This window comes from Cervus elaphus, chromosome 11 (genome assembly GCF_910594005.1).
Source record: "Cervus elaphus chromosome 11, mCerEla1.1, whole genome shotgun sequence".
Lineage (NCBI taxonomy): Eukaryota > Metazoa > Chordata > Mammalia > Artiodactyla > Cervidae > Cervus > Cervus elaphus.
Window position 1 is genome coordinate 102,167,036 of NC_057825.1, and position 12,118 is coordinate 102,179,153.

General features: G+C 47.3%; 1 protein-coding gene across 3 annotated transcripts in view; it reads left to right on the forward strand.

Moving 5' to 3' along the window:
- The first annotated feature begins 250 nt into the window (after nucleotides 1–250).
- FBLN7 (fibulin 7) overlaps nucleotides 251–12,118 on the forward strand; it is a 55,555-nt gene continuing 43,687 nt past the window's right edge. For all 3 annotated transcript variants that reach the window (XM_043918791.1, XM_043918792.1, XM_043918793.1), the window contains exon 1: nucleotides 251–378. In XM_043918791.1, coding sequence (XP_043774726.1) covers nucleotides 304–378 — 75 coding nt within the window. In that variant the 5' untranslated portion in view covers nucleotides 251–303. The remainder of the gene's footprint in view (nucleotides 379–12,118) is intronic.

Sequence of the window (12,118 nt, forward strand, 5' to 3'; positions counted from 1 at the left end):
GCCAAGGGGCCGGCGCCTCCCCGCCTCGCCGGGACTGTCTCGTGCGGGCGGCAGCGGACGCTCGTGGCCGCGGGAGCTCCAGGTCCGCGCGCGGCGCACCTGGATCCGGGACTGCGCCTCCCGAGCGCGGCGGGCCGAGCTGCGCTCCCGGGCTCCGGCTTCCCTCCCTACCCGAGCCGATCCGGGCCGAGCGGAGCCCGGTTCCCCGCAGGGGCGGCCGCGGCATCGGTTGGGACAACCTCGGCGGGGGCGGCAGACCAAGTTATCTCCCCTTCCCAAACAGAAAGGTTCCGGTTGGCAAAGATGGTGCCCAAGTGTCCCCGGGCGCTCTTCCTTCTGCTGCTCTTCCTCGCCTGCCCCGAATCGCGGGCTTCCCAGGTCAGTGTCCCTCCCGCCAGTTCCCTGATCCTGCTTGCAGGGGAGGCCACGCCGAGGCCGAAGGATCTGGCTCGCCACTTCCACCGGAATGCTCGGGCCGGGGGCTTGGAGCCAGGCTGGGGCTGGGGTTCCGTTCCCGCTTGTCATCGGATGCATCGCGGGCCGGGCGTTAGGGAGGACCCGGGCTGGTCTGAGCAGTTGATGCGAAAGCCTCGGTCCGCAGCGGGGAGGGGGAGAGAGAGAAAGAGAGACAGAGACAGAGACAGAGACAGAAGGCTCTGCCTGAGAAGAACTCCTGAGACGGTGGTCCTCCTCGGGTCTCCAGAAAAGCTCGCCGCTCACCCGATTAGAGTGGAGGATGTCCCCTGCCTCCAACGTCCAACACTTAAATTTCTAACGGAAATATCATTCTTCCCACCAACTTTAAAAAAAATTTGTTTTAACACCAAAAACATTTTGTACTGGGGATATAGCCCCGGTGGCTCAGATGGTAAAGAATCTGCCTTCTTCTATGTGGGAGCCCCAGGCTTGATCCCTGGGTGGGGACGATCCCCTGGAGGAGGGCATAGCAACCCTCCACTCCAGTATTCTTGCCTGGAGAATCCCATGGACAGAGGAGCCTGGTGGGCTACAGTCCATGGGGTCACAAAGAGTCTGACAGGACTGAGCAACTAACATCATAACAGCCAATTTAAGCCTGTGGCTCCCACCACCAACTTTCTTAGCAGTTCACAGCACTTCCCAGGCAGGGGTGGGCAGGGAGGTGTCTGAAGCAGCTTCACTCTGAGCCTGGGGAACCTTAGATTTGGGACTAAGTTTCTTTCCCAAACTTACAGGCAGCTTGCCCTTAGGTTTTCTCTCCCTGACTTGTGGCTATTGGAATCCAGATGGATTTATGTACTTGAACAGATTCATTTTTACATCAAGCAGCAAGGATTGATAGTTAGTAAAAATTAAGATAAAAATGCAGATTAAAGGGACTTCCTTGACAGTCCAGTTAAGGTTAAGACTCCTCACTTCCAAAGCAGGGGGAGCCGGTTGGATCCCTGGTCAGGGAACTAAGATCCCACATGCTGCAGCAGTGCTGTAGAAAAAGAAAAAAGAATTCAGTTAAAAGTGCGCTTTCAAAGGTGAGATTGGACCTGCTGAATTCCAAGCCAGCTATCACCAGACTGGTTCTGAAAACCGGAGACCCCTCCCTCTGTGACCACGTGTTCTCTGAGTTGTAGGGCAGCTACCCCAGCAACACCATCCACGGCAATAACAGTGACGGCAGTGTGTGTGTGTGTTCAGTCGCTCAGGCCTGTCTGAATCTGCGACCCCATGGACTGTAGCCCGCCAGGTTCCTCTGTCACTGGGATTTCCCAGGCAAGACTCCTGGAGTGGGTTGCCGTTCAGAAGGAAAGCTTGCCCAGTGACGGATGAACGCGTTTCTTTGCTAAGCATCTCCCAGACTCTTTATTCTCAGAGCAGCCTTGTGAGTTGGGAACTGTCACTACCCCCATTTTGCAGATGAGAGAGCTGAGGTCCGGGGAGATTGCGACTTACTCAGCATCACACAGCCTCATCTCTCTCTCTTTGGCTCCAAGCCTTTTCCCTTCTCTACAGAATCTCACCCATGAACTGAATATCTGAAACAAGCAGGCATATCGGTGGCCACTTAGAAGCCCTTGGGATGCAGAAAAGGAGAATTTAGTTTAGACCAAACTTGGTCCATGTTAGCGTGGAAGGGGGTGAGTTGCCACCGCAGGGAGTCACTCGGCCACCAGGCTGCAGAAGGTCCCCACAAGGAACCCACCTAGCAGAACAATGGGGTTGCCCACTGCAGATTGCAAAACAGAGCCTCAGGCCCGAAGTGCACAGTCCCTTAGTCGGCCCCCACCCCGGGCCAGCAGAGGGCGCAGGGGAGACAGGATGCTGGGGGGCTCTGTCCTGCTCTTGCTCTCTCAAGGTTACCTGGACAAGGTGAGACCTTGGCAGTTCTCAGAGGTTTGCATCCACTTTTCAGACAGGGAAGTAAGCTCTTTCAGGCTGTGTTCTCGGGGGAGACCTGGGTCCCATCCCTGCCCTGCCACGCCCAGGCTTCCTCAAGTTCCTTATCCTCTAAACCTTGATTTCTTTACCTGCAGAAGCACCTGCCTCACTGGGCTTGGTGAGAGGGGAAAGGAGCAGAAGGGATTCTCCATGGAAGTTGGTTTAAAAATTCTAGTGAAACTGTCTTTTGCCCAAAGCCCTGTGTAGGTTGGGAAATCTCACCCCCAGTCCCAGTCTGGCTTTTCCTCATGTCTGTCCTGAGTCACTTTGAAAGACTTTTGAGATGTGCTGTTGGAGAACCAGTGGTCCTGGTGAAGGAGGGGAGGTTGAGCAGTGTGGGGATCCCATAATTGGGGCCCTTTTCCAACACTGCTGCCCACTCTGTGGTCTCGCCCTGGGAAGAGAAACAGCTTTGCTGGGGAGACAAGAAAGGAAAGACGCTTAACGAAGCCCCATGCCTCACCCTTCTCCCCCGTGGTGCCTCTCAACCTCCTCGTCGGCAGTGGGATGCAGGTGCTGTAGTATTTCGGAACATTTCACTCTCTCCAAAATCTCTCCTTGAGGTCAGTTGTCACAGGGTTCCAAAATCCACTGTTAGAGATTCATTCTTTTGACTGTCTACTCCCATTGGATACATTGCTTTTTAGGGTTTGTTGGGGAAAAAATGTCTTTAGTGTACATTTCCATGATTTTAACCATAGAGCTATGCTCTATGTTTGGCCATCTCCACCACAGTCAGGAGACAGAACGGTTCCACCTCTCCAAAACGACATCATGATGCCCTGTGTAGGCACATGTCTGCCCACTGCAGCCCCTGGCCTCACTGATCTGTTCTTCATCATTATAGTTTTTCATCTTCATAGTGTCATATAAATGGAAGCAAAAAGGCTTTTGATTCTGACTTCTTTAACTTAGCATAATGTATTTAAGATTCTTCCATGTCATTCTGGGAATTCACAGTTCCTTCCTGTTGCTGGGTGGTATTCCATCGTGTGGACATATCACAGTTTGTCAGCTCAGCCATTGAACTTAATGACTCCCATGCTGTCAATTCCAATTTTGGGTGACTATGACTAAAGCTGCGGTAAACATTCCCCACACAGCTTTTTGTGGAAAGTGAACACTCATTTCTCTTGGGCAAATATCTAACAGTGGGATTGCTGGGTCATTTGGTAAATTTATCTTTAACTTTGTAAGAAGCAGCTAGGCTATATTCCATCCGGTTTTATCATTTTACGTTCCTACCAGCAATGCATAAAAAGCCTAGTTACCCTGCATCTTCACCAGCACTTAATATTATTAGGTTTGTTTATTTGTCTCCAAGTCACTCTAATGGGTGTGGAATGATATCTCATTTTGGTTTAAATGCCATTTCTCTAATGACTGATAATATTGGCATCTCTTCACGTCCTTATTTGACATTTGATTCGTCTACTGGGTGAAGTGTCTATTCAGGCACTCTGCTCATTTTCCAAATGGGTGGTTTGTTTTCTTATGGTTAAGTTTTACGTATTCTTTATCTATTTTAATCAGAAATCCTTTTTTCAGGTGTGTGAGTTGCTAATATTTTCTTCCTGTCTGCAGCTTGTCTTTTTTATTTTTAAATTTTATGTTAGAGTAGAGTCCCTTTGACTGCAAGGAGATCCAACCAGTCCATCCTAAAGGAGATCAGTCCTGGGTGTTCTTTGGAAGGACTGACGCTGAAGCTGAAACTCCAGTACTTTGGCCACCTCATGCGAAGGGCTGACTCACTGGAAAAGACCCCAATGCTGGAAGGGATTGGGGGCAGGAGGAGAAGGGGGCGACAGAGGATGAGATGGCTGGATGGCATCACCGACTCGATGGGCATGAGTTTGAGTAAACTCTGGGAGTTGGTGATGGACAGGGAGGCCTGGCGTGCTGCGATTTGTGGGGTTGCAAAGAGCCGGACACGACTGAGCGACTGAGCTGAACTGAACTGAGAGCTGATTTACGAGCTGTGTTAGTTTCAGGTACACAGCAAAGTGATTTAATCATACATATTCGTATATCTGTTCTTTTTCAGATTCTTTTCCCATATGGGCTATAACAGAATATTGAGTGCAGTTCTCTGTGCTCTATTGTAGGTCCTTGTTGGCTATCTATTTTATACAGAATAGTATGTGTATGTTAATCCCAAGCTTCTACTTTATCCCTCCTCCCTCACTTTTCCCCTTTGGTAACCATAAATTTGTTTTCTTAAGTCTTTGAGTTTGTTTCTGTTTTGTAAATAAGTTCATTTGTATCATTTTTATTTTTAGATTGTACCTGTAAGTAATATCATATGGTATTTCTCTGACTTCACTTCATTTAGGATGATAATCTCTAGATTCATCCATGTTGCTACAAATGGCATTATTTCATTCACTGCAGCTTGTCTTAACAGTGTCTTTTCCAGAGCAAAGGTTTGTAATGTTGATGAAGTCCAACTGATTAAATTTTTTTATTTTTATAGATTTTGCTTTTGGTTTTAAGTCTAAGAACTCTTTGACTGCGGATCATTAAAGTTTTCTTGTATGTTTTTTTCTAAAATTTTTATAGTTTTGCTTTTTTACATTTTGATCTATGATCTGTTTTGAGTTAATTTTTATATAAAGTGTGAAGTTTATGTTAAGATACATGTTTTTAAAGGCAATTCTCAATTGTAGGGGCTTCCCAGGAGGTAAAGAACCTGCCTGTGAATGCAGGAGATGTAAGAGATGCGGGTTCGATCCCTGGGTCAGGAAGATCCCCTGGAGGAGGAAGTGGTAACCCACTCCAGTATTCTTGCCTGGAGCATCCTATGGACAGAGGAGGCTGGTGGGCTACAGTCTCTGGGGTCTCAAAGAGTTGGACATGACCAAGAACGTACACATGTACATATGTGGCATTTTAGTATTCAGTCTTCCAGTGACATGAAAATGACATGTCTTTCCATTTATTTAGATCTTCCTTGATTTTTTTCATCAGTATTTTAAAATTTTCAATGTGAATATGCTTTGTTAGATTTAAAATCTAAGTATTTAATTTTTGGAGCTATTTTAAGTAGTATTCGTTTTAAGATTTTTTCATTTCCAATGCTATATTCCTAGACTGGAAATTCAATGGGCTTTTCTATGTTGACATGGTATCCTGTGACTTTGTGGAACTCGCTTATTAGTTATAGGGATTTCTTTTTGTAGATTCCCTCAGATTTTTTACATAAACAATCAGGTTATCTGTAAATAGGGGCAATTTTATTTCTCCCTTTTTTATGCACGTGCCATTTATTTATTTATTTAGCCTGATTACACTTATTAAACTTCCAGTACTGTGTTGAGTAACAGAGTGGACATCCTTGCTGTGGGAAGGATGCGTTCAGCTTTTTTGTCTGTTTTTTAAATATTTATTTTATTTATTTATTTTCACTGCAACATGTGGGCTCTAGTTCCCTGACGAGGGATGGAACCTGGGCCCCCTGCCTTCGGAGTGCAATGTCTTAGCCACTGGACCACCAGGGAAGTCCCGCATTTATTTTTTTATTTTTTATTTTTTCCGCATTTAGTTTTTTAATGTTAAGTGGGATGCTAGGCTGTAGGTCTTTGTAGAAGCCATTTGTCAGGTTAAGGTTTTCTAGCCATAGCTTAATAGAGTTTTTATTATAGTTCAGTTCAGTTCAGTCGCTCAGTCGTGTCCGACTCCTTGCAACCCCATGGACTGCAGCACCCCAGGCTTCCCTGTCCATCACCAACTCCCAGAGCTTACTCAAACCCATGTCCATTGAGTTGGTGATGCCATCCATCCATGTCATCCTCTGTTGTCTCCTTCTCCTCCTGCCTTCAATCTTTCCCAGCATCAGGGTCTTTTCAAATGAGTCAATTCTTCGTATCAGGTGACCAAAGTATTGGAGTTTCAGATTCAGCATCAGTCCTTCAATGAATATTCAGAACTGATTTCCTTTAAGATAGGCTGATTGGATCTCCTTGCAGTCCAAAGGACTCCCAAGAGTCTTCTCCAACACCACAGTTCAAAAGCATCAATTCTTCAGCACTCAGCTTTCTTTATGGTCCATCTGTACATGACTACTGAAAAAACCATAGCTTTGACGAGACAGACTTTTGTTGGCAAAGTAATATCTCTGCTTCTTAATATGCTGTCTAGGTTGGTCATAGCTTTTCTTCCAAGGAGCAAGGGTCTTTTAATTTCATGGCTGAAGTCACCATCTGCAGTGATTTTGGAGCCCAAGAAAATGAAATCTCTCACTGTTTCCATTGTTTCCCCATCTATTTGCCATGAAGTGATGGGACCAGATGCCGTGATCTTAGTTTTCTGAATGTTGTGCTTTAAGCCAACTTTTTCACTCTTCTCTTTCAATTTCATCAAGAGGCTCTTTAGTTCTTCTTTGCCTTCTGCCATCAGGGTGGTGTCATCTACATATCTGAGGTTATTGACATTTCTCCCAGCAATCTTGATTCCAGCTTGTGCTTCACCCACCCCAGCATTTCGCATGATGTACTTTGCATATAAGTTAAATAAGCAGGGTGACAGTATATGGCCTTGATGTACTCCTTTTCTGATTTGGAACCAGTTTGTTGTTCCAAGCCCAGTTCTAACTGTTGCTTCCTGACCTGCATACAGATTTCTCAGGAGGCAGGTCAGATGGTCTGGTATTCCCATCTCTTTTAAGAATTTTTCAGTTTACTGTGATCCACACAGTCAAAGGCTTTGGCATAGTCAATAAAGCAGAAGTAGATGTTTTTCTGGAACTCTCTTGCTTTTTCGATAATCAGATAAACAGAGGTTGGCAATTTGATCTTTGGTTCTTCTGCCTTTTCTAAATCATCTGGAAGTCCACAGTTCATGTACTGTTGAAGCCTGGCTTGGAGAATTTTGAGCATTACTTTACTAGTGTGTGAGACGAGTGCAATTGTGTGGTAGTTTGAGCATTCTTTGGCATTGCCTTTCTTAGGGATTGGAATGAAAACTGACCTTTTCCAGTCCTGTGGCCACTGCTGAGTTTTCCAGATTTGCTGGCATATTGAGTGCAGCACTTTCACAGCATCATCTTTTATTACTGTGATGATATTATAGCATCATCACAGCATCTTTTATTATAAATGGATGCTGAGCCGTATCACATGCTTTGTCTCCCTCAACTGATATGATCTCATGGTTATTCTTCAGTCTGTTATTAAAGTGGATAACATTGATTGACTTTTTAAAATTTAGTTTAATTAAAAGAACTTTAATTGTAGTATAATTGATTTACAATGTCATGTGATTTTCTAATTTTGAAACCAGCCTTGCACTCCCAGGTAAACCCTAATTGGATCATGTCATCTTATACATTGTATATATTTCTGGATTTTGCTTGTTAATATTTTGTGAGAATTCTTGCATCTTGTTGATGAGGGATATTGGTATATAGCAGGGGTCAGCAAACTATAGCCCATATCCATATGAACCATATCCAGCCCACTGGTGCTCACATCTGGCCACGCTGATTCCCTTACACGTCACCATCGCTGGTTTTTGCATTACAACTGTACAGGTGAGGAGTTGCAACAGAGACTCTATGGGCTGCAAAGTTGGAAAATTTGACTCTCTGGCCCTGTTTCTACAGACAATTTGCTGACCCCTCATCTATGTATTTCTTCTACTGTCTTTGCCTGGGTGCGTTACCATGATAACACTGGCTTCCTAAAATGAATTGTGAGTTGTCCCTTTCTCTTCTGTTTTCTGGAAGAGACTCCATAGAGGTGGTGTCAATTCCCCTCGCAGTGTTTGATAGAATTGACTAATGAAACCATTGTGGGCTTGGAGATTTCTTTTCTGGAAGATTCTTAACTATGGATTTTCTTTGACAGATACAAAACTACTTAGGGTAGCTTTTTTTTTTCCTTGGGGGTGATTTTTGGTAGTTTGTGGCTTTCAAGAAATTGTTCCATAGTCATCTCTCTCTTTCTCTTGGGGCAACTGTTTTCAAATGCCCTGGAAATTATTCCACGTTTCTAAATAATTGATCTCCTGTAATGACAGATGAGTACTTTGTTCCATTGTTCGCTACAGAGCTAAATAACCTACCACGATTAATTTTCTTTCTTGTGTAACTTTTTGGTTTCCCTCAAAGTTTTTCTCCTTTGCCCTATCCGTCCTCTACATAAGCACAGTAGTTTCCAAAAATCTCTTTCCTGATCCCTGTTCTGCCGGGCTCCTTGCCCCTGGATTCCAGTTTTGCTGAACCTTCTCTTGGCTCATAGTCCTGCGGCTACCCAGGGACTTTGGCCTGGACTGGAGTTTACGTTTTCTGGATCATATGCCTTCCTCTTTCTTGGCTTCTTCCCTAGTTTTTTTGAACCCATTGTCAGGAAAATGATGTTTTAATTCACTATCCTTGTCCTTCCCAAGTCACTTTCCTACTGTAGATGTTACACTTGTCCTTCTTTGAAACTTTAAAGCGGACAATGGTAGCACCATTATCCCCACGCTGTAGACGGGGATCCTGATGCACCCGAGACAGTAGCAACTGAATCCTTGTATTAGAATCAAAGCCCGAGGGAGGAGCGAGAGGGGGGAAAAGATGCCCCATCCCCTGTACCCCACTGACTGAGACGGAGGGAAAGGAGGTGGTGAGGGTTTGATACCTATTCCCTGGTCTGAGAACGAATGAGATGAAAAAGGGTGGAAATATGAAAATCTGAGCACATTCCATCCTGGGGTAGTGTTGTTACGAACCAGGATTCTTGGCCTTCCCCAGTCAATAGAAATTGACTAGAGACCAGGCAAGTTCAGACAAGGCTTTTTGGGGCCTCTGCTGCAGTAGGTGGGATCAAGAACAGGTAACGATTTCCCTTGCTCACTCGCTCCCCAAGGGAATGGGAAAGCTTGTTCCTTATCTGGGGGTGTAGGTGGGTAGGAGTGTGACCAGCGGTCAGGTGGGAAGGATGCCTTAGGTACTTTGTCCGCCCCTCTGGCGGTGTAGAGTGCAGAGGGCGTGCACGGTACCCGGCTTTTGCTCCAGGCTCCTCAAAAGTGGAGTTGGGCCATTTGGTCTCTATACCCAGAATTTGCCCCAACTGTGCACGCACGAGTTATTTTTAGTCTCATACAGTTTCTTTGTATTTCCCTACTTGAGAAGAGTTGTGTCCAGCGCTGCAGGGTCCCAGGTCCTAGCCTGTCTCAGTTGTGGTCAGTTTATCAATGTCAATTCTGTTGCCAGTTTAGATGGATCTCCTGGGGCTGTCTGGAGCCTAGGTTGGGATGGATTGTTGTTCACTTCAGAGCTCAATGTGAAAGAACACCATGCTTGATCAGAGAGGTATCTGCCATGCTCGTAGCACCAAGAGTATTTGCCAACCCTGCTGCAGGGTTTTATAACCAGTCCTTTTATTAGAGGGCTTCCCAGGTGGTGCTAGTGGTAAAGAATCTGAGTGCCAATGCAGGAGATGCAAGAGACTTGGGTTCGATCCCTGGGTCTGGAAGATCCCCTGGATAAGGAAATGGCAACCCACCCCAGTATTCATGCCTGAAGAATCCCATGGACAGAGGAGCCTGGCGGGCTACGGTCCACGGGGTCACAAAGAGTCAGACACAACTGAAGCGACTGATCACCCTGTTTTAGAAGGATACGTGGAGATGAACCACAGCTACCAGGATGTGTGAATCATTCAAATCAAAGATGAGTTATTTCATAAAACTCATATTTGATGCCTGCCACGGCCCATGGGCTTCCTGGTGGCGCACATGGTAAAAAATCATGTGATTGATATGTGCGAGACCCGGGTTCGATTCTTGGTCAGAAAGATCCAACTGAAGAAGGGCATGGCTACTCACTCCAGTATTCTCGCCTGGGAAATCCCATGGACAGAGGAGCCTGGTGGGCTACAGTCTGTGTTGTTGCAAAGAGTCGGACACAACTGAGTGACTGACACTTTCACTTTCATGGCCCATTCACCGAGAACCAAACAGACAAGGATCCTGCATTTGGTTCTGATCAAGCTACTCTGGGTCTGGAATTGGCTGATCAGGTCACCAGTTTGAGCAGGACTCAGCTCAGCTATTCTGCTCACGGGCTCCAGGCTCCACTCGCTAGGCCTGGGTTCCTCTGGGTCTGTGGACAGATGCCGGGGTAGCCACAGCTGGGTGGTCCAGGGTGCCTCTGCTCCATGCAGTGCCCCGTCCTCTAGCAGGCTGGCCTGGGCTTTCCGCACGTTAGAGATAGTCGAGGGCTAAGCCTAGCAGAATGCACCAGTCTTCCTGAGATGCTGGTCTGCCATGAAGCTAAGATTTCGGTTTCAGTCAGGTGGGGTGGGGCCAACAGATCAGGAGACAGTGCTGGGGAAAAGATAGCATGTTATTAACACTTAGAGTTCTCGAGAGAAGGGGGTCACAGAGAAAACATCAGACAGAGAGAGGGATGGAAACTTTGGGAAAGCCTGTACTGGGGGTCTTGAGGAAAGGAACGGGTGAGACGGGGTAAGGACACTAACCGAGTTAGGACTGGCTAGTTGAAATAATGTGAGTGAGATGGTAGTATAGGGCTGTTGCTGGTTGTGTGTTGCTGGACCCTGGGGTTGTTGGTGGGGCGTGGTTAGGGTGGGATGTTAGTGTCTCACAAGTGTCAGACCAGATAATCAGGGGGATGGGCTCAGGTTTGGTTGGTTTGCCACCTAAGGTGTGCTGGGCATGGACAAGGAGGGTCTTGTGTTGTTTGCTGCCTCTAGGAATTTGCTAGCCCCTCCCCACCAGAGGGACAGTCCATGCCAATTCAGCACAGCCCCAGATGTCAAAACATCAAATTCAGAAACTAGACAGTGAGGTTAATCCAGAGCCAGCCTTGGAACTGGTCTATCGCTGCCAGTGTGTTCTGCTGGCCAAAGCAAGTCACCAGACCTGCCTGTATCCGGAGATGGGAAAACAGACGGCCCCCTGGATGGGAAGACCAGCAGAGCCTCTTGCAGGGAGGGCGGGATCGCCATTCTGCATACCTTCATCAGTACTGATCCATGGATTCACTCCCCACAGGCACAGTGTTTAGACAAATGGGTGGGCTCAGGGTGAGGATGGTTGACCAGAAGGCCGTCCTGGCATCTTCCCCTTTCTCCAGCAGCCTCCATCTTTCCTTGGCACCTTCAGCAGTGTGACTCTTTCCCAGTCCTGTCGAGGACTGCCCTGAGTGCAGTGAGGAGCAGAGATCCCTTTGCTCCGCTGGGGCAGTTTCTAGCCCTCAAGGGCATTGGTCAGTGCAGGCTGAGGGTGTGGACCGGAGGTGACCAGCTGGGGAAGGGGACAGTGCACTGGGCCCTTGGGCTGGGCTGGACTCTTCCAGGTAGGAGCTGATGCCCTCGTAGGCCTGCTCACCCTGGCAGTCCTGTTGGACACCTGCCTTGGTTCTTGGCAGACCAGCCAGTGCCCGTGGAGCGCTCCCCCTGCCACTGGGGCACCAGTCCTCCTTACACACAGCCACCCTGACCAGCCTCCTCGTCAGCTGCCCCAGGAGGAGCGTCTGTCTATTGCGTGTGGACAGAGACTGGATGATGCCCCTCATCAGTAGGGACAGTGGTGGGACTGCCAGGGTTCTACAAACCTTCCCCCGGCTTGTGCAGCCCTGGGGCCACAGGGCAGACTCCCTGGGTGGATAGAACTTCCTTTGTCCTTTCAAAGTCTCCACCCGAGTCATCCCTGCTTCTTTGGGACTGCCTGAAACTTAAAATAAGGACATCACAGACTT